At 34.1% G+C, this 19352-nt stretch overlaps 1 protein-coding gene across 2 annotated transcripts in view; it reads left to right on the forward strand.

Moving 5' to 3' along the window:
- Positions 1 to 1122: 1122 nt before the first annotated feature.
- LOC101493317 (pre-mRNA-splicing factor ATP-dependent RNA helicase DEAH1) overlaps positions 1123 to 19352 on the forward strand; it is a 24737-nt gene continuing 6507 nt past the window's right edge. Inside the window, exons 1-22 of one of the 2 annotated variants that reach the window (XR_003472849.2) lie at positions 1123 to 1409; positions 3866 to 3970; positions 4086 to 4213; positions 4337 to 4555; positions 4671 to 4742; positions 5130 to 5216; positions 5915 to 5948; positions 6062 to 6116; positions 6727 to 6786; positions 6954 to 7025; positions 8180 to 8243; positions 8892 to 8971; positions 9161 to 9228; positions 9341 to 9398; positions 9596 to 9653; positions 9729 to 9797; positions 16285 to 16353; positions 16556 to 16645; positions 17193 to 17279; positions 17510 to 17625; positions 17707 to 17773; positions 18110 to 19150. Coding sequence is in view for 1 of the 2 variants with exons in the window: in XM_012715475.3 (XP_012570929.1) it covers positions 3871 to 3970; positions 4086 to 4213; positions 4337 to 4555; positions 4671 to 4742; positions 5130 to 5216; positions 5915 to 5948; positions 6062 to 6116; positions 6727 to 6786; positions 6954 to 7025; positions 8180 to 8243; positions 8892 to 8971; positions 9161 to 9228; positions 9341 to 9398; positions 9596 to 9653; positions 9729 to 9797; positions 16285 to 16353; positions 16556 to 16645; positions 17193 to 17279; positions 17510 to 17625; positions 17707 to 17773; positions 18110 to 19150 (2694 nt within the window). In the remaining variant the exon portion in view is untranslated. The remainder of the gene's footprint in view (positions 1410 to 3865; positions 3971 to 4085; positions 4214 to 4336; positions 4556 to 4670; positions 4743 to 5129; positions 5217 to 5914; positions 5949 to 6061; positions 6117 to 6726; positions 6787 to 6953; positions 7026 to 8179; positions 8244 to 8891; positions 8972 to 9160; positions 9229 to 9340; positions 9399 to 9595; positions 9654 to 9728; positions 9798 to 16284; positions 16354 to 16555; positions 16646 to 17192; positions 17280 to 17509; positions 17626 to 17706; positions 17774 to 18109; positions 19151 to 19352) is intronic. The other variant, XM_012715475.3, reaches the window with a different exon arrangement.

Consider the following 19352-nt stretch of genomic DNA (forward strand, 5'->3'; position numbering starts at 1 on the left):
TAAAAGATTTTGTTGTATGAACTTTTTAAATATTGAAATGATATTAAAAATTTATTTTTATTGTTTTTTTAGACATTACGTAAAATTTTTTTATAAAAAAAAAAACAGTAACATTTAGAGACGAAATTAGTAACCAAATATTTAATAAAAATAACAATTTATATCACAAATTTCGTTTATAAATCAGTCACTAATGACATATAAAATTTATTCAAAGTGGTTGCTAAATCAGTCTCAAACTTTAATCACTAATTCAGTCTCCAAAATCGGTCACCAAATCGGCTACACAATTCGGTCACTAAATTCGACTGCTGATTTGGTCGCAACAACTAGCGACAAGTGGTTTATCAACAAAATTTAAAAGGTCGCTGATTCGGTCGCTAAAAGCAATATCGACTGATTTTTTAAGGACCACGTGATCGAGAAAATTACCACTTCATCCAAAAATTGAGTGACCACGTGATCACCAAATTTCCTAAGGACAACAATACCATCAGGATATTCATTAGCCTCCACAAATTGATCTATATGTTCTGGTTGAGCCTCTAGTTGTGTTTGATGTGTTTGTTGCTAATATGTTTGTGGCTGTTGTGCTATTGTTGTTGTAGCCCCTGCTATTCCCGTTGTGCCTGCCACTCTCGTGTACTTTCTGTTGCTCCTCAAGACATTGAGTTTGTGCATAAACAGTTGGTCTAACGCGACGACCCTCATTATTACTAGTCATTAATTGTTACCCGACTTCGTTCAATCAATAAATATAATACGCACAATTTTTGCATAAAGATAATCATAATCAAATTTAAGCATTTATTACGTGTGAAAACTTAGTTCACATGCCCTATGTATGTTCAATTTGCATAATAAAGAGGAGAAGAAAGAATTTGTATAATAAGGAGGAGAAGAAAGAGGAGATGAATGCAAACTTAATTCATGTAGGTTGGTGATGGGGAAGAAATAAAAGAAAAAAGAATGCCAATTTTTTTTATTAAGTTTTAAAGACATTTTGATTTTTTCATCAAAACATGGGGTGTGGGGTAGTAATTCGGGGGGTGTGAGGTAGTAAATTGTAAATTTAATAGTTAGAACCCAAAAATCAGGACCCATAATCAAAATTAGAAGATTAAAACCAAAATCGGCCCCCCTTTCCCAATCTCCAAAATCCTTCTCTTCAGCTTCTAGAGGCGCCACCTTCATCTTCATTTTCTACATTCGCGCGTGTCATCTTCGTCTTTCCCACGTGACCTTATTCTTCTTCCCCATCTTCTACATTTGAACAATTTAAAACCCTAAAAAGAACAAAACTCAGCTCCGCATCAGAACAAGAAGTTACGACTTACTCAACTTTGCCGGAAAACGCTGCTGGAGTTGGTCGTCATAGAAACGCCGCCGCAACCGGCTAGAAACTCCAGGTACTCCTTTTCTCTTTTTCCTTTTTTTTCTTCCAATTTTCCTTTCCCTCTCATGTAGCGCGCAAGGTTGCGATAGTTGCCTTTTCATCGCCCCAGAGTTTTACTGCGCACCGCGATTCCGCAACGATTGACAACATTCAATTAATAGGGATTAATATGTAAATGAGGAGGATGCAATTATACTGGTATATTACTAGGAAACGTTACACTATTCAATTAATTTTTTTTTCTTCTTCTGATAATTGTATTATAAAACTTACTGCCGAATTGAAAATTACCATCATATAGGTTATATTTTTTTAAGTATATATTACACTAAAATCATTTGATACTGTAGATTTCAATTCAATGATGAATTTTGTAATATAGGAGTTCGATAAAAAGTTATTGAATAGTGGCACTACAGCGCGATAGTACAAAATATTGTCAAATAGCTGCTATAACGGCTATAGCAGTGCTACAACATGTTGGGTAGAGAAATTTGTACAAACTTTTATTTTTGCAATCCATGATTGCCAACATTGGTTACACTTGTGTAATGCAATCCCACTTCTGGTAGATGAGCTATAGCTTGTTGAATGATCTTTGGTATGTAATGTCAGGTTTATCTTGTGGCACTGAAAATTTTAATTTAAAGGGACTTTAATTACATTTGAAGTTTGAAGGATATTTGTGTGTTGAAACCCTTCACATGCTTCTTTTGACAATTTAAATTTGAGATTTAGTAGGAGTCGATTTCATGAATCAAAATTCCTGCATTGAGTTTGTTTATTTCGGCGGTAGTTTTTATAAAGTAGAAACATAATCATCAACAGAAGCTATATGTATTTTATTTTATGCTACTGTTGTTTTGTAAGACAACAACAATTAGAATGCTAGAAGAAACATGAAAGTGACATAAACATGTGGAACAAATTTCTTATTACTAGAATAAGAAGCTTGTCTTGTTTTATTCGCATTCTGCCTACTTTGGTATTAGTCTCACTATTATGGATTGCATGATGCCCAATGTAGAGAGGTTCTAATTTCCGACGGGAAACACCGTAAATTTAAAATCTGGAGCAATGCTCTCAGACACAAATTGCTACTAACGGAAACTCCTTCCATTTAGGACAACAACAAACTTCCCTGCTCACCAAATAATAAGTCTGTAGTCTGTACTGTAGCTTCTGACAAAAGAGTATCCTTATAATATTTTCTGTTGAATTCACAACTCTCACTGCATTTCATAACAAAGATAAAGAGAAAAGAGGAATGCTTGATACATGTGTGGATAAAAAGGTTTTGAGATCCTAGGAAAAAACTTTGGCCTTTTTTTAATTGTTGACAAGCCTAGAAAACTTCTCAGCAAATGTATGATAATTGTTCGAAAATAACAAAAAACAGAAGAAATGTATTGTACAAGTGCCAATTCCAGGCCTGTAATGTATCAGTTAGTGTTGTTAAATTGAGGCTATGGAGCCGCCTTGGCGGAATGGTGTGGCGGGTTTTGAGACAATGGCAGTTTGTGATGTCGCGCCTGCCAAGGCGGCACCTTAGGCTACAATGGCGTGTTTATAGGCGCACTTTTGCCTTCTGCCATATTCCTCCATATTTATCATTGGTCCTCATATGGTTTTTATGTTGGTTGATTTATCTTTGTATCTACAGGTGTTAAATTTATATAAAACCTGTTTAAAATAAAGTTATATGAACCTTCTAGTTGACTTTGGAGAAAACCAATTTAAAAATGATTTGAAGCTGGTAGTAATGCAGAACACTAGCTGGAGTTAATATTTCTCACATTCATGATATTATTAAGACTTTAGTGCCCTATTTTCTTTTTATTCTTTCCCTTCCCCCTTCTTTTCCATCTTTTGTTCTTTACCATGTTTGGTTGAAGGAAAATGAAGGGGAAGGGAGTAAAATTCTTTTGGACTTAGTTTTGGTTTCTCTATGATGTTGGAGGGATTTGGAGGGAGATAATGTCAGTTTATAAAGCTTCAAATGCAATGACTAAAATATCCTTACATAAAATGTAACAAAATTATAATAAGGTATTAAAAGTAAATTAACCCGTTCCCTCTACTACAATTTCTCCATTCCCTTTCCCCGGGTAAATCAAACAATGAAAGGCTTATCACCCATACTCTCCGCCCCTCTTCTCAACTAAACAAAATATTTAATTCAATCCTCCCCTCCCCTCCATCCACTCATTTAAGCTAAAGGACCCTTAATTTCAATGGAAGAAAAATAACAATTCTTGATGAAATAAAATTTCACTAGACTTCTTTTTTTGGCAATAACACCTCTTGCTACGATTATTTTTATTTTACATTCTTTGTTTCTACTTGCTACTACTGATTGAGTTCTATTTGGGCTGATAAACGCTTTTTAACATCATGGCCAGAACCACTCTTTTTATGCTCCTTGACTTCATGATCCAAAATTATGCTGATTTATTTTATTTCTTGTAGTGAAAATGGCGAGCGATGACAATCTAAAGACATGGGTATCAGATAAGTTGATGTCACTACTGGGGTATTCTCAGCCCACACTTGTACAGTACATGATTGGACTATGTAATTCATCTAAGATCATTTTATCGCCCTTAAAAATTATTCTATATAATCATTTTGGAAATGGTATGTTGGGATTCATGTGCTATATTTCAGTAATCTCTCTTTGGTTTTGCAGCCAAGCAAGCTACTTCACCAGCTGATTTAATGGGAAAGCTAGTGGAGTTCGGGATTTCAACAACAGACACCCGTGCGTTTGCGGAAGAAATTTTTTCAAGAGTTCCTCGTAGATCGTCCGGCTTAAATGTAAGTTTTGTTCCAAGGCACAATGAGTATATTGCCATTTTATAGTGTACTTGCAGCGAAACCTCTTTTACAGAAGTAATTAGTATATCTGCTTGCTAATGAATTTTTTTTGCTCTATATTAGCAATATCAAAAACAAGAGAGAGAAGCTGCAATGTTGGCAAGGAAGCAGGGGACTTACACAATTTTGAAAGATGATGACAATATTGACAATGAATATATTGGCGGTGATGATAAATCGTCAATAACTACAGCGTCTACATCTAGAAAGCCAAACAGTCATAAAAAACGTTTCAGGAAGAAAACTGAAGCTCAAGATGATCAAGATGATCAAGACGATGAGGCAAAGTGTTCATAATCTATTGGATTTACTTTCATATTTTGTGCTCATGGTAAGCTGCTGATCAATGTTTCTTCTAACAAGGTTTTACTTGTTTTGACCAAATGCAACAATGCAGGTAATTTCAAGAAAAGAAAGGGAGAGACAAGTGAAGAGAAGAACTTCTCCTGATGAAGATAGTGGTTCAGAGGTACCATTTTTTTGATGTCTAGATGTGCTCACTGCTTATATATCACAGTTTTGCAACTGGTACTGATGATGGAATTCCTTCTATATCCACTTGTTTGATGAATTTTGTTGTGCTGTCCATCAAATTTATTTTTTCACTTGGGTGCATTTTAGTAAGCTTTGATGTGCATGTTCAACTCTATTGATTTATGTTTCTCCAAAAGAAAAAAAGATTTTGTATTGGCTTAGTTTGTTTTTTTTGATCATACCAAAAAGTTCCTTTGCTAAGTTTTCTTTCTTTTTTTGTGCATATAGAACTCTTTTATTAGTCTGTTTTGTAAAAGCATTCCTACCGTTTTTAAATATCTGTCAATTCTCTTGATGTGATTACTTGTCTATTTGCTAACAGTCAGAAGAAGAAAGATTGAAAGATCAAAGAGAGAAGGAGGAATTAGTGCAGCATATGAGAGAGAGAGATGCTGCAGGAACACGAAAGGTACTAATTAATAGTCAAATTTATTTAGTCAAGTGTACTTTAAGACTTTTCTTTTATGAATCTGCTTTTTTTGGTTGGTACCATTATGCTTAAGTTGTTGTCTTAAATAGTAGCTACATTAATACTTCCTTATGGATAAAAGAAGAAAATTTGTTTAAAAGAATGGGTAAAAATATGAGGTAGATGGGAGGTAATGTCCATGGACATTCCTCTTTTTCAGTTTCCCTTCTGAAGGTAACTCATAGTAATAACCTGGCTTATCTTTGTTTCATCTAACATGTCTGGTTATATCAATACAATGAATGCTATTTTAATTTGTGCCCCGCCCAACCCTCATTAAAAATTTACAGTGTTAATATGCAAGCTATTCTGGCTTAAGGCTGACTTAGATGTTAACTGTATCTTAGTGCAGAAAATTTTCTGGATGTTGCTATTATCAGCCTTAAAATGCATATTAGATCATATCCATTGCTCATAATTTGAAGAACTTGTTTTTCCTTTACATCTTGTGAGATTATTTAATATCTTTTAAGAATACAATGAATCACTGATGATTATTTTAGAAGCACAGTTAAATAGTTCAATGCATACATTTATTTATAATATAGATATATTACTATAGATATATATAATTTCCCCCCATTTTTAACTTTTCTCTTTCTTTATTCTAATTGTTTGAACTGTTTCTTTTTTATCAGTTGACTGAACAAAAATTAACACGAAAGGAGGAAGGTATGTCAGTGGATTGTTGAGTTTACTTACATACATGACACATAAGTGCAAACATTGTGCCTTTATATACATTTGTTGATTTTGTTTTCTTGGTTCAATCTTTCTTCCAACAGAAGAAGCAATTCGAAGATCTAATGCTGCAGAGAACGATGATATTCAAAATTTGAGGTTTGCTATTACATTTTTTTTATTGTTGTGTTTTGTATGGAAATATTATTTCTTTAGCAGTCATAAGAACCACTAAATTTTGCCATTATCCCCTAAGATTAGTTACCATATTACGTTATTATCATGATTTGATCTCTGATTTCCCTATTTATTTTGGATTAGGATTTAGTTTGTATCCTTATAAATAGGGGTTAGTATTTTCAAGTTATCATCAATTTTATCATTACCCCAAAGTCATAGTTCTTCCTTTCTCTGTTTATTTAAAACCCATAACTTCAACAACACTTTTCTTCATGGTTATCTGATCCCACAAAGGATGTTTATATTTAGCAATCTTTAGGACCAACTAGTCTTTACTCTCACAAATCCTTATACTCTCAAACAATTGCCTAGGGCATGGTTTGGAAAAGACTTTTGATGGACGTGTTGAGATTTTCGTTTTATTACCAGTTGGTGTCATTTTGCCCAAATAACAAACAACATATAGTGCATAAGGCTCTGTTGTTGTTTTTTACTTGTTTTTTAAGGATGATATGCTTTTGATTGCTCTTTTATAGCTTAAAGTTGGTTGCAGTTTGTCACTGCACTTATTATTTTTCTGCTGTTTCAGAAAGTTTTCAAGGCAAGAATACTTGAAGAAAAGGGAGGAAAAAAAATTAGAAGAACTGAGGTATACTTCCATTTTGTTTGTTTTCTCAAGGTTGTTTTCAGTTTTGTTTTTCTGTCAATGAACAAATTAATGTTTAGTTTCTTGGACATACCTGTTTTGTGTTATAATGCTTATTTTTCCTTAATCATCTAGTTGAATTTGATAAATTATTTGCACAATTATTGCAGAGATGATATAGAAGATGAGCAATATTTATTTGAAGGTGTGAAGCTTTCAGAAGTAGAACTTCGTGAGTTAAGGTACTAGTTGTTTTCTTGAGTTTCTCCTTCAATTTTTCTTTTGTTACTTTATGATACATTTTATCTCTTTAAAATGGCTTTTCCCTATAAAAGGTAGTCTCAAGAAAATTATGTAAAGGAAATGCTTTACCCAACTTTGGTACCCCAGTCTTTCTTTCTTGTAATTTTTAAACTATAATTCTAACATTTAGATTTGCTTTTTTCTTTTATTGTCTTCTAATCTTTTAAATTTTACGAATACATTAAGTAAGCGAATTTTATTTTTTTAAAATGTCACTTTTTCTTTGACTAGTATGGTATTAATGGCATATAGTTTCACAAAATTAAAGAAAGATAAACTCTTATTTTTTAATAAGCTTTCTCTGTGCATTGCAACTCTTTCTTAGTCTCTCTCTGTATGATAATGTACTGTACTCCTTGATTTTTCATCTTTGTTCTATTATTCTGGGGTCTGGCTATACTGCCTTCTGTTTCCATTTTCTGCTGGGTACAATTGCATGTCAAATTTTCTACCCCAGTTTTTTGCTGTCAGTGTCCAAGTGAATAAGTTATGGGAGTGAATTTTTGGCTTCTCTGTCAATGTGTCATCTGCCATGAAGTTGGGCATCCTTGCTAGAAGTTGGGCATCCATGCAAAGAGGCATAGGACATACTCATTTTCCTGTGATACCTTGACCTAAGATGTTCCATTCTTCTTTTTCCGCTATCTATCTACTTTTCTGTTGCTCTGTTTCTATTAATAACATTAAAATACTTTCAGTGCTCTGGATATATAAGTATTTATGATGAGGATGGTGTTATTTTTGAGTAGTATGAAATATATCATTAATATTTATCTTGTATGAAATAGATGCACTATTCCATATCCTTCTTCTATTTCTCTATGAGCCTTGCATCGATACAAATGTGTTATTTGCTATGCATAACCATGCTTGAAACAGATTCTTACATAATTATGCATTAAATTAATATGTTCGACCTGTTTGTTAGGAGAATAAGAAGAGGTGTACTTGTGTATTCGGCATTTGTACATGAGAGCTAGAACCCTTCCATCATTATGTAGAGTTTTTAAAGAGCTCTATATTTACTAATATTAGATATATTAACTTTTGTATCTTCAGAGTTGAAAAGTTCTTAAGTTATCTTTTTCCCCAGGTACAAGAAAGAGATATATGAACTTATAAAAAAGCGGTCGGAGGAGGCTGACAACGTGAATGAGGTAATCAATTAGTTTGTATATCATGAGTAATGAATGTTAGACAAGAATCAGACTTTTTATTCATTCATAGTTCATTATTGTTGAAATGTAGGTTTTCTATTTATTTAGTCAAACATAAGCTATTTGCTAGTTATTCTTGTTAGGGTTAAATATGTTGTGAGTCCCTATATAATGATGACCTTTAAACTTTAAATCACTATTAAAATTTCATTAATTTTTAGTCTCTGTACAATACAAATACCATGTTTTTCAACTTTTCGAGAGACTAAAAACGTAGTTTTTGTTAATTAGAGGTTTTAAACAATGTAAGCATCAATGGAATATTTATATTTACTAAATTTGAAAAGTCGTGATTTTATTGGGACTAGAGACATTTAACCCTTGTTGTTAAATAGTTGACTATGATTTTTGTTTCTATTGATGATTATTTATTTAAGGCGTTAACTGAATCTGTATAGTTTTATAATATGGTGATCCTTCTTCTTTGCAATGGAACTAGGTAGAAAATATCACAATCTCTAATCTTTTTAGGGAATTGGGAATTTTGGATATGATCCTTGACAATGGGATCATATGGGAAATTGATAAGTTAAATGCTTACCTATATGTGTCTTTGCTAAACTTTCATATGTTCTTCTGGAATTGCAGTATAGAATGCCAGAGGCTTATGACCAGGAAGGTGGCGTTAATCAAGAAAAGAGATTTTCTGTGGCTATGCAGCGTTACAGGTTTTCTCTTACCACATGATCCACTACAATTGAAAAAATATAAAAAAAAAGAAAGGGGAATCAGATACAAACTATTTTGATGATACCATTTACAATGTATTTCCTCAGATTTTTATCCCATTAAGTGGGCATGAATTTCCAAAAGGTACTTGCCTTATCAAACATCTTTAATTTTGTTTACATCTATAGGGACACAAATGCTGAGGAAAAGATGAATCCATTTGCTGAACAAGAGGCATGGGAGGAACATCAAATTGGTAAATATCTCTGTATTATTACGCTCCTTATAATATGTATCCTTTAAAAAAAATAAATCCCTGTTCCTTTTCTGTGTTTTCATACGTGTACATTCTTGATAATATCTTCCAGGAAAGGCTGTGCTGAAGTATGGTTCCAAAAATAAAAAACAAGACGCTGACGATTACCAGTAAGTTTGTTCATTTAAAACCAATTGTTGCTCAGTGTATATTGTAATCTGGTTCTGTTTTACTTATTGGATGACAGTGAAGTCTTAAATCAGCGTGCTTTTATTCTTTTGGTGTAGCACTGAAGGTGATTCATTATGAATGTTTTTAAGCGTACCACATTACTGATTGTAAACTTCATTATTAATTATGTATTTAGGTTTGTGTTCGAGGACCAAATTGATTTTATCAAAGCATCGGTGATGGATGGTGACAAGGTATGTTAATGACTCAACTTGGCTCATGATGTAACATGGTGATATTCTTGTTTTTGAGCCAGTCTTGCTTTGCAGTTCGATTATGAGGAGATGGCCGATTCAATTGAAAAGTCCAAAGCAAAGTCAGCACTAGAGGCACTTCAGGTAGCATTTCAATATTCAATTAATAATGGGTTTATTAAGTGTTAGTGGTTTTACAGACACTGCCTTGCCAGTCGATCTATATTTTTATTTTAATTTTCATTCCTTAAATATTTAATAGTGTTATAATGAATGAAAATAAATAATACTTTTTACTATTTTAAAATAAAAAAATGATGGAGAGTAGAGATTGGAGAAACAGTTTCCAATTTAAAAAGGATCAGTTTTCAATTTACTTTTGTGGCTATAAGGCAACCACCTTCAAATAATATATATGTAAGGAAGGAGTGCAGTCGATCTAGCCTCATGGGGAGGGACTGGTTAATGCAATATATTGCAAGAGAGGCAATCAAAGGGGAGTTGACATCCCAAGGGGGAAATGGTCATTGTAACAGACAGCAAGTTAGACAATCAAAGGGTATCAGGAGGAAATAATGTTTGACCTGTATTGACATACGAGGGGAGAAGAGAGAGGAGTGCCAAAAAAAGCTGGCTGCCGGGGCCTTTGAGATATCCAAAAATGAATTTACAGTTCTCTAGTGGCTCATACACTGGCTGACCTTATTAATACTATAGCCTATTTCCGAGTGTCGTACTGTAGAGGACTAACAAATTGATCTATAGATTGAGGGTCATTCATGTAACCTGCAAACTTTTAAAGATCTCATCTGGTCTTGAACTAGGGTGGATACCTTCAGCCTCAGCCATGTCAGCATTATGAAGCAGATCCCTTGTATATCTGGCCGCGGAAACAGTCGCAAACCATTTCCCTGGTGTTTCACCTCAATGCCAAGGAATTAGTCCGACTCTCCCAACTGTTGGAGATCAAAGGAGGCATGCAGTCATTAGTCTGAATTAAAGATTATTGAGATCCCGTATAAATTAGAGATATGACTAAAATAGTCCTTAGTTCTTATAAGGCTGGTGCAATCCTCACCCTCACCTCTAAAGCTAATGTTTAGTCTTGTGCTTCTTCTTCACAAGTTCCTCCTTGTGTACCGTTGCCTACTTACTGGAGTGAGGCCTAATTTGGGTGGTTTTTAGTTTTAAGTTTTCAAATTTCACAAAACCAAATCTTGTTTTCAGTTTTTAGTTGAGAGTTTCAGTTTTAAAAATATTGTTATCGACACTATCATTTCATCTTTAAATGTTACTAATACCAACAATCCTTCCAGAAAATAATAATAATAGTAAGTAGTAATATTAATAATAATTTACTAAAGATTGAGCTATTCTTCGAGGATTTAATTGATGTCAATTTGTTGCATAGGCCATCTATTAATGAGTTCCATATTGAGAATAACTCAAGTAGTGACTAGTTCTAAGTTTTACAAGCTACATTTTGAAAAAAAAATTAAATCCCTTTGCTACCAATCTTGTTTATATTCTTTTATTTAGCCATCTTGTTTCTCTTTTACCTGGAAAATCCATTTAAATCATGTTGGTGATAGAATAAAATTAATGTTGCACTTTACAAGTAGAAATAAATTTGTTTTTATATAAATAGAATTGCACCAATGCATCTTAGGAAAAATATTCGGCGTTGTTATTTGTTTTTAAATATCATTTAGAATTTATTATTATTGAAGTTTCACTTTTATCCCACATTGCCAAGGTTCTCAACTTGTGCAATGTTAGGTAGTTAATCTCAGATAGCGGTGCGTTGCGGCCAATCCCGAAAAATGCGATAGTGGATTGCGAGATACCGGGATGACTCCTATTCTTTTGGACAAATTACATGAATAATACTATACAAACATACAAAATTAAAATCAAACTTTGAAACATTCATAAATAACAAAAAAATTCCACAAATCTTAATAAATAACATACATAAAAATACCAAGTTACCAACAAAATCAAGGAAATAAAGATGCATATGGGAAGTCTTTGACCTAAAGTAGTAAAATAACTAAGTATTCAAACTCAAAACAGAGGAAGTAAGAAAAAAAGAAGGAAATAAGGAAGTAAGTAGAACAAAATAGAGAAAGAAAAGAAAGAACTAACATAAAAATTGAGGAAGAGTAAAAAAGTACAAAATAAACAGAGGAAGGAGGAAGAAAGAGATGCTCGACGATGGTGTTTGATTCCAAACCTTGCAGGCGTGCAGCTGGCTCTCACGCGCAGGGAAGGAGAAGAGGGAATGAAAAAGATGAATACGAAGAACACTGAAAGTACACGAAGGAAGGAGAAGTCAAATTAGGGTTAAGAGGGGATATACCAAAAATACCCCATAATGTTTTAATAATTAAGGGCAATTTGGACTTTTAATGAATTGTTAACAGTTCACGTTTGTTGAATGAGAAGAGAATATTGAGAACATGTTGAATAACCCGTGTGTTTCAACTACACATTGGAAGTTCTTGATATAGACTATGAGTAATAAATATACATAATGACAAGAATACTTACAAAATTTCTATTTATTTACATAATATGTTTTATTTTCGATACTCCCCCTCAAGCTGGAGCATATAAATCAAATGCACCTTGCTTGTTACATATTTAACTAATTCTAGGACCTCGCAATGACTTGGTTAAAACATCTGCCAATTGATCATTAGAATTGACAAAGCTAGTGATGATGTCGTCTAATTCAATCTTTTCTCTAATAAAATGGCAGCCTATCGCAATATGCTTGGTCCTCTCATGAAAAATAAGATTTGAGACAATGTGCAATGGAGTTTGATTATTATATATTAGTAACTGTTTTAACCAGATGAGCTCACATGTTACTAGTGCCATGACCCTGTATTCTTCATCAGCGCTGGATCTTGCAACAACATTATGTTTCTTACTCTTCCAAGATATTAAATTTCCTCCAACAAGTACACAATACCTAGAAGTGGATCGTCTATCAATGGACGCGCTGGCCTAATCAACATCTGAGTAACCAACTATATGATTATGTCCTCTATCTTCATAAGTGAGACATTTTTTAGGTGCACTTTTGATGTATTTAAGAATCTGGATTACAACAACCATATGTTCTTGGCAAGGAGAATTTTTGAATTGGCTTACCACACTGATAGAGAAGGAAATGTCAAGACGGTTGACTGTGAGATAGTTTAATTTTCCAACCAATCTCTTATATCTTCCTGAATTTGATAAAGGCTCTGTTTGATTAAGTAGGAGTTTGACATTTGGATCCTTAGGAGTATCAATTGGCTTGACATTTAATAGACTTGTTTCTTTGTGAAATTACATGGCCATATTTGGATTAGGCTACTTCAATAGCCAAAAAGTAACAAAGTTTATCGAGGTCTTTGGTCTGAAACTGATTTGAAATATGTTGTTTTAATTGGAGTATTCCTTGTTGATCACTACCAATTATGACAATGTCATCCACATAAACAATAAGATAGATGCACTCTTGGGCTGAGTGACGATAAAATACAGAGTAATCAGCTTCATTATCAATCATACAAAACTCTTGTACTACCGAGCTGAATTTGCTAAACCAAGCACTAGGAGACTATTTAAGACCATAAAGAGACCTGTGTAGCCGAAAAACCATGGCGGAGGATTCCCCCTGAGTAGGGGTGGGAATAGGCCAGGCCAGGCCAGGCTTTGAAAGGCATGAGCCTGCCCTACGGTGAATTTTTGAGGCCTAAGCCTGACCTACAGCCTATGATAGGCTTTTTTTTCTGCCTGAGCCTGGCCTACGGCCTATCATGGCCTGGCCTGTAAGCCTATTTAAAAGCCTTATTCACATTAAAAATAATTTTCTAACAAAATAATTTAAAAAAAAATATGAAACAAACACCCTTTAAATCCTAAAAAATGATTTTTGGTTTAAAAGAATAAATTTTTTATTAAAACAAACGCACTCATTATTATCTCTCAAGCAAACTCAGATTATTACCTCTGAAACAAATCCTCTTGTGCAACATCATATTTAGTAATAATATATATATATATATATATATACTTTTAAACCCTAAAAAATAGTTTTTGATTTAAAAGAACAAATTTTTTATTGAAACAAACGCACCTATTATTATCTCTCAAACAACTCAGAATATTACCTCTAAACAAATCCTCTCAAACAACTCGGAATATTACCTCTCAAACAAACTCATATTCAGTAATAATAAACAATTAGGGTTTCTAAATTTATATACTAATAATATATATAAAGATAACAAATAAATAGTATTGGTTTTTATAAAATATAAAGTAACAAATAAATAATATCGGTTTTTATAAAAAAATATGTTGTTTTCATACATGTTTGTTGGAGTGAGTGCAATGGAAATTAGAAGAAGAAAAAATAGAGAATGGAATACATATAAAATATATATAGGCCGGCCTGTCAGGCCTAATAGGCTTTTTTACAAGCCGGAGCCTGACCTATTTACATAAATAGGCTTTAAAAACAGCCTGAGCCTGACCTTTTTATTAAACAGGCCAGGCTAGGCCATAAGTAGGCCAGGCCATAGGCCCCTGTCGGACGGTCTAGCCTATTCCCATCCCTACCCCTGAGCAACAAACCCTAGTGGTTGCTCCATATACACTTCCACTTCAAGATCACCGTGCAAAAAGGCATTTTTAATGTCAAGTTGATGGAGAGACCAATGTCGAATTGCTGCAATGGAGAAAAACAGTCTGACATATGCCATTTTGGCAATAGGAGAGAAGGTATTGCTGTAATCCAACCCAAAAATCTGAGTATATCCCTTGGCTACCAAGCGAGCTTTAAATCGATCAATCTTAACATCAGGACCAACCTTCACCTTATAGAGCCAACGACAACCTACTAAAGACTTACCACGAGGTAAAGCGACTAGTTTTCAAGTACCACTACTTTGTAGAGCATACATCTCATCAAGCATTGCTTGCCTCCACTCAGGGTGGGATAATGCTTCACCTGGAGATTTAGGAATAGAAACAAGAGACACAGAAGACAAACAAGTGTAATGGAAGGGAGAAAGATGATGACAACACAAATTAATATAAGGAGGAGATGGATTACGTGTTGTGCGAATATCCTTACGAAGAGCAATGGGAAGGTCATGCTCAGGTGGTTGGGTCGGATCTGGTGGTGGCGTCGGAGGAGAGTCTATAATGGGAACAAGAATAGGCACAACAGAGGGGGGACGACGATGATGATATGTTTGTAGTGTTAGTGGAGTTTTGGGGGCTGACTCGACATATTCGAGAGGAATAAGGGTGGGCGGAATATGGATAACTACTTGAGGAGGTTCGAGGTTAATGTCCTGATGGGACTTAGTAGCTATATGGGCCGGTTAAAATATGGTACAGACTCGAAAAAGGTAATCTCAACTGATGTAACAACCACAACCCTTTTGGGACAGATGATATCGAGAAAGACACACTTGAGTGATCGAGTTGATAGTTTGTTGAGATTAGGAGATAAATTGTGACAAAACACGTGGGCCCAAAGACAAGAAGAGGTAGTGGGTGAAGAGGGGTATGGGGAAAGAGGACCGAATGAGGGATATTGCCATCAAAGACAGAAGACAACATACGATTGATAAGGTAGCATGCCGTTAAGACTGCATTTCCCATAAACGGATGGAACATTACCATAGAGAAGTAAGATTCAGGTGGTTTCAATGAGATGGCAATTTTTGCGTTCGGCTATCCCATTCTGTTGTGGAGTATGAAGACACGACGTTCGGTGAAGAATACCATTGGAAACCATAAAACTTTGAAATTGATGAGACAGGTATTCCCGAGCATTATCACTTCGTAAAGTATGAATAGAAACACCAAATTGAGTTTTAATTTCTTGATAAAATTGTTAAAAAATAGAAAACAGTTCAGATCTATTTTTCATTAAAAATAACCACGTACAACGAGAGTAATCATCAATAAAAGTAACAACGTACTTAGACTCTAAAGTAGACACAGTACGAGTAGGACCCCAAACGTCTGAGTGAACTAAAGCCAAAGGGGACGAAACCCTTTTATTGACTCAATTAGGAAAATGATTATGAGTGTGTTTAACTAACTAACACAATTCACAATGTAAAGTGGACGACTTAGACAAACTAGGCACCAATTTTTGAAGTTTGGTAAGACTTGGGTGTCCTAGCTGAACATGGATAGTATGAGGAGAATCTGTGGTAGAGCACGTCTTGGATGATAGAGAAAAGTAATAGAGGCCTTGGGACTTACATCCGACGCCAATTGTCCGTCCCAAACTCTGGTCTTGCAAGGTAACATTATCATTAGTGAAAGTAGTAATACAGTCATGGGACCGAGTTAATCGAATAACTGAAAGTAAATTAAAAGGACATCCAGATACATATTTCTTAGGAGTTAGGTGCAGTCCAAAATCTTAAGAGTTATTGAATTTTATTTCTTAAGAAATAAATTATGATTTGAAGATGACTATTGGTTATCCATTTAAAACATGAGTGTTAAGGATTACAATCTTCAATCTTCTAACAAGATTAATTCCTTCAAGTCAGCTACTGATATATGTTATATAATCACATACTTTTCTGACTTCCTTTTTCAGGAGGAAAGGAAAAAGTTACCCATCTACCATTACCGGGATGAATTGCTCCAAGCTGTTCAGGACCACCAGGCATGGTCACCTCTCCCTTTCTTATCTCTTTCTTTTTCCCATTTTTTATTCTGCTAGTTTGACTTCTGGTTTTTGAAGAATGAATTTCAGCTTTCCTGTCAATGAACTGTCATTTGTCTTAGTTTAATTGAATTACTTTTTTATTCACATTTTCTTGTATATAATGTTCATTTGAACTAACTTGAATAATTTTCTTAAATAGGTACTTGTTATTGTTGGTGAAACTGGTTCTGGAAAGACTACACAAATTCCCCAATATCTTCACGAAGCTGGCTACACAAAACATGGAATGGTGTGGTTTTGATTTTTTTATACCTTTTTTTAATTTTTATCTTTATTCAATAGGTTAATTTAAAAAATTCATTTGATGTCCTTGTTGCGTCTACTTTCATTTTTACAGTTGGTAGATATTTGTAGAGTCAATGATACTTTGCTCAGCTGATGTTTTATTTTATTTTATTTATTTCTGTTTTGTTGTTGGCAACTATTGTTTGTCATTTGTGGAACAAATAGCTATATGTATGTCTCAAGAATTAGGGAAATGTATATTTTTTTTTATTGAATTGAATATGCCGACAATACAGCAGCTATATATGTACAAGAATAGTAAGATAAATAAGGAAATATAATTAGTACTCCGATATAATCAATCTTTATAAATGAGGGATATTTTCTAATACTGATAAGACAGAATTTGACAGTGTGTTTTGCCATAGCGTGTTGGTTTATGGTCGTGTCATTCAGTTGCAAATGGTTGTATCTCTCCCCATCTTTCGAGGTATTATCCTTTTCTAGGCATTTGAAACAAGAAGGTTTAAATTATTTATTATTTTGTACAGATTGCATGTACTCAGCCACGGCGTGTTGCTGCTATGAGTGTGGCTGCTCGAGTTGCTCAAGAATTGGGTGTTAAACTAGGACACGAGGTAGGCTACCTTCATTTTTCAATATTATAAATTTTAGATTATGTGTTGGTTATAATATGTCTATTTTCTGTTAAATTTTTTTACTTTCTAATAGAAGGTAGGAATATGTACACTATATGGGAAACATGAGCTTTTCATTAATAAAGAATTACATTATATATATCTCCATCATGTTCCTGACTCTTTTTTTCAGTTATTACTTATAACTAATTCAAAATTTCTTTTTAAAGGTTGGGTACTCCATCCGTTTTGAGGATTGCACATCAGAGAAGACTATTCTGAAATATATGACAGATGGAATGTTGCTGAGGGAATTTCTTGGTGAGCCTGATCTGGCAAGTTATAGGTGAGTGTATATTGGATTAGAATTCAGGGTTAGGTTGGATGCTTTATAGTTGTTCTCTTATTTATTTGTTAATACTTGTAGTGTTGTGATGGTGGATGAGGCTCATGAAAGAACACTCTCAACTGATATTTTGTTTGGATTAGTAAAGGTGAGCTGTTGGGCTGATTCTTTTTTGCTTTATAATCCAAGTGAGTTGAATGGCTGATAATATAATTTTGTTTCTTGAACAATCAGTATCTTGATTGTCATATTCAAGACAGTTTTGCATACTTTTATCCAATTCTTTGTTTGGTTATTGATTTGATGTTGATTACATGTATTATTTTTTATCTAAATTGTTGTGCAGTGACCCTTGTTTTTGGTTACTGTCTATAACTCATCAAAGCAGGGTCTGTGCTTATATTGGATGTATTTAAAGCATGTGCTCTGGTGAATTGAGTAAATAAACGGATCTGTAGATCTAACATTATAATTTTTGTGACAGGATATTTCTCGCTTCCGGCCTGATCTTAAGTTGCTGATATCGAGTGCTACACTTGATGCAGAAAAGTTTAGTACTTACTTTGATTCTGCTCCAATATTCAAAATTCCGGGGAGAAGATATCCGGTTGAAATACATTTTACCAAAGCACCAGAAGCTGACTACTTAGATGCAGCTATTGTCACGGCACTTCAAATCCATGTTACTCAATCTCCTGGAGATATATTGATATTCCTTACTGGTCAGGAAGAAATTGAAACGGCTGAAGAAATCTTGAAGCATCGAACTAGAGGCTTAGGAACCAAAATTGCTGAATTAATTATATGTCCTATATATGCCAACCTACCAACTGAACTACAAGCTAAAATATTTGAACCAACTCCTGAAGGGGCCCGAAAGGTTGTCCTTGCTACCAATATTGCAGAAACATCATTGACAATTGATGGAATCAAGTATGTTATTGATCCAGGTTTTGTTAAGATGAAAAGTTATAATCCAAAGACAGGAATGGAGTCTTTACTAGTGTCTCCCATCTCAAAAGCCTCAGCAATGCAAAGAGCTGGTCGATCTGGAAGAACAGGTCCCGGAAAATGCTTCCGGTTGTATACTGCATACAATTATCAAAATGATTTGGATGATAACACTGTACCTGAAATACAGAGGACTAACCTCACAAATGTAGTTTTGACTTTAAAAAGTCTTGGTATTCATGACTTAATAAACTTTGAATTTATGGATCCTCCACCTGCTGAGGCCTTATTGAAAGCCCTGGAGCTTCTATATGCTTTAAGTGCTTTAAATAAGCTCGGTGAGTTAACTAAGGTAGGTAGACGGATGGCAGAGTTCCCAGTTGATCCTATGTTGTCAAAAATGATAGTGGTTTCAGAAAAATACAAATGTTCAGAAGACATCATTTCCATTGCTGCAATGCTTTCTATTGGAAACTCAATATTTTACCGTCCTAAGGATAAACAAGTCCATGCAGACAATGCAAGGCTGAATTTTCATACTGGAAATGTCGGAGACCATATGGCATTGCTAAAGGTTTAATCACTTCTTAATTTTTCTGTGTTTTGTTGGTTATTGACTTGTCTAATTTTATATGTGCATCATGTGAAATGACAGACACAATTTTTGATCTCATTATTCATTGAGTATTTGTTGTTTGTATTAGCATAGCTCCAACCATTAGTTAATTAGTTAGAGCTTGTAAGATTGAGAAGTTATGATAAGAATAATAGTAGGG

The sequence above is a fragment of the Cicer arietinum genome, chromosome 5 (genome assembly GCF_000331145.2).
Source record: "Cicer arietinum cultivar CDC Frontier isolate Library 1 chromosome 5, Cicar.CDCFrontier_v2.0, whole genome shotgun sequence".
NCBI lineage: Eukaryota > Viridiplantae > Streptophyta > Magnoliopsida > Fabales > Fabaceae > Cicer > Cicer arietinum.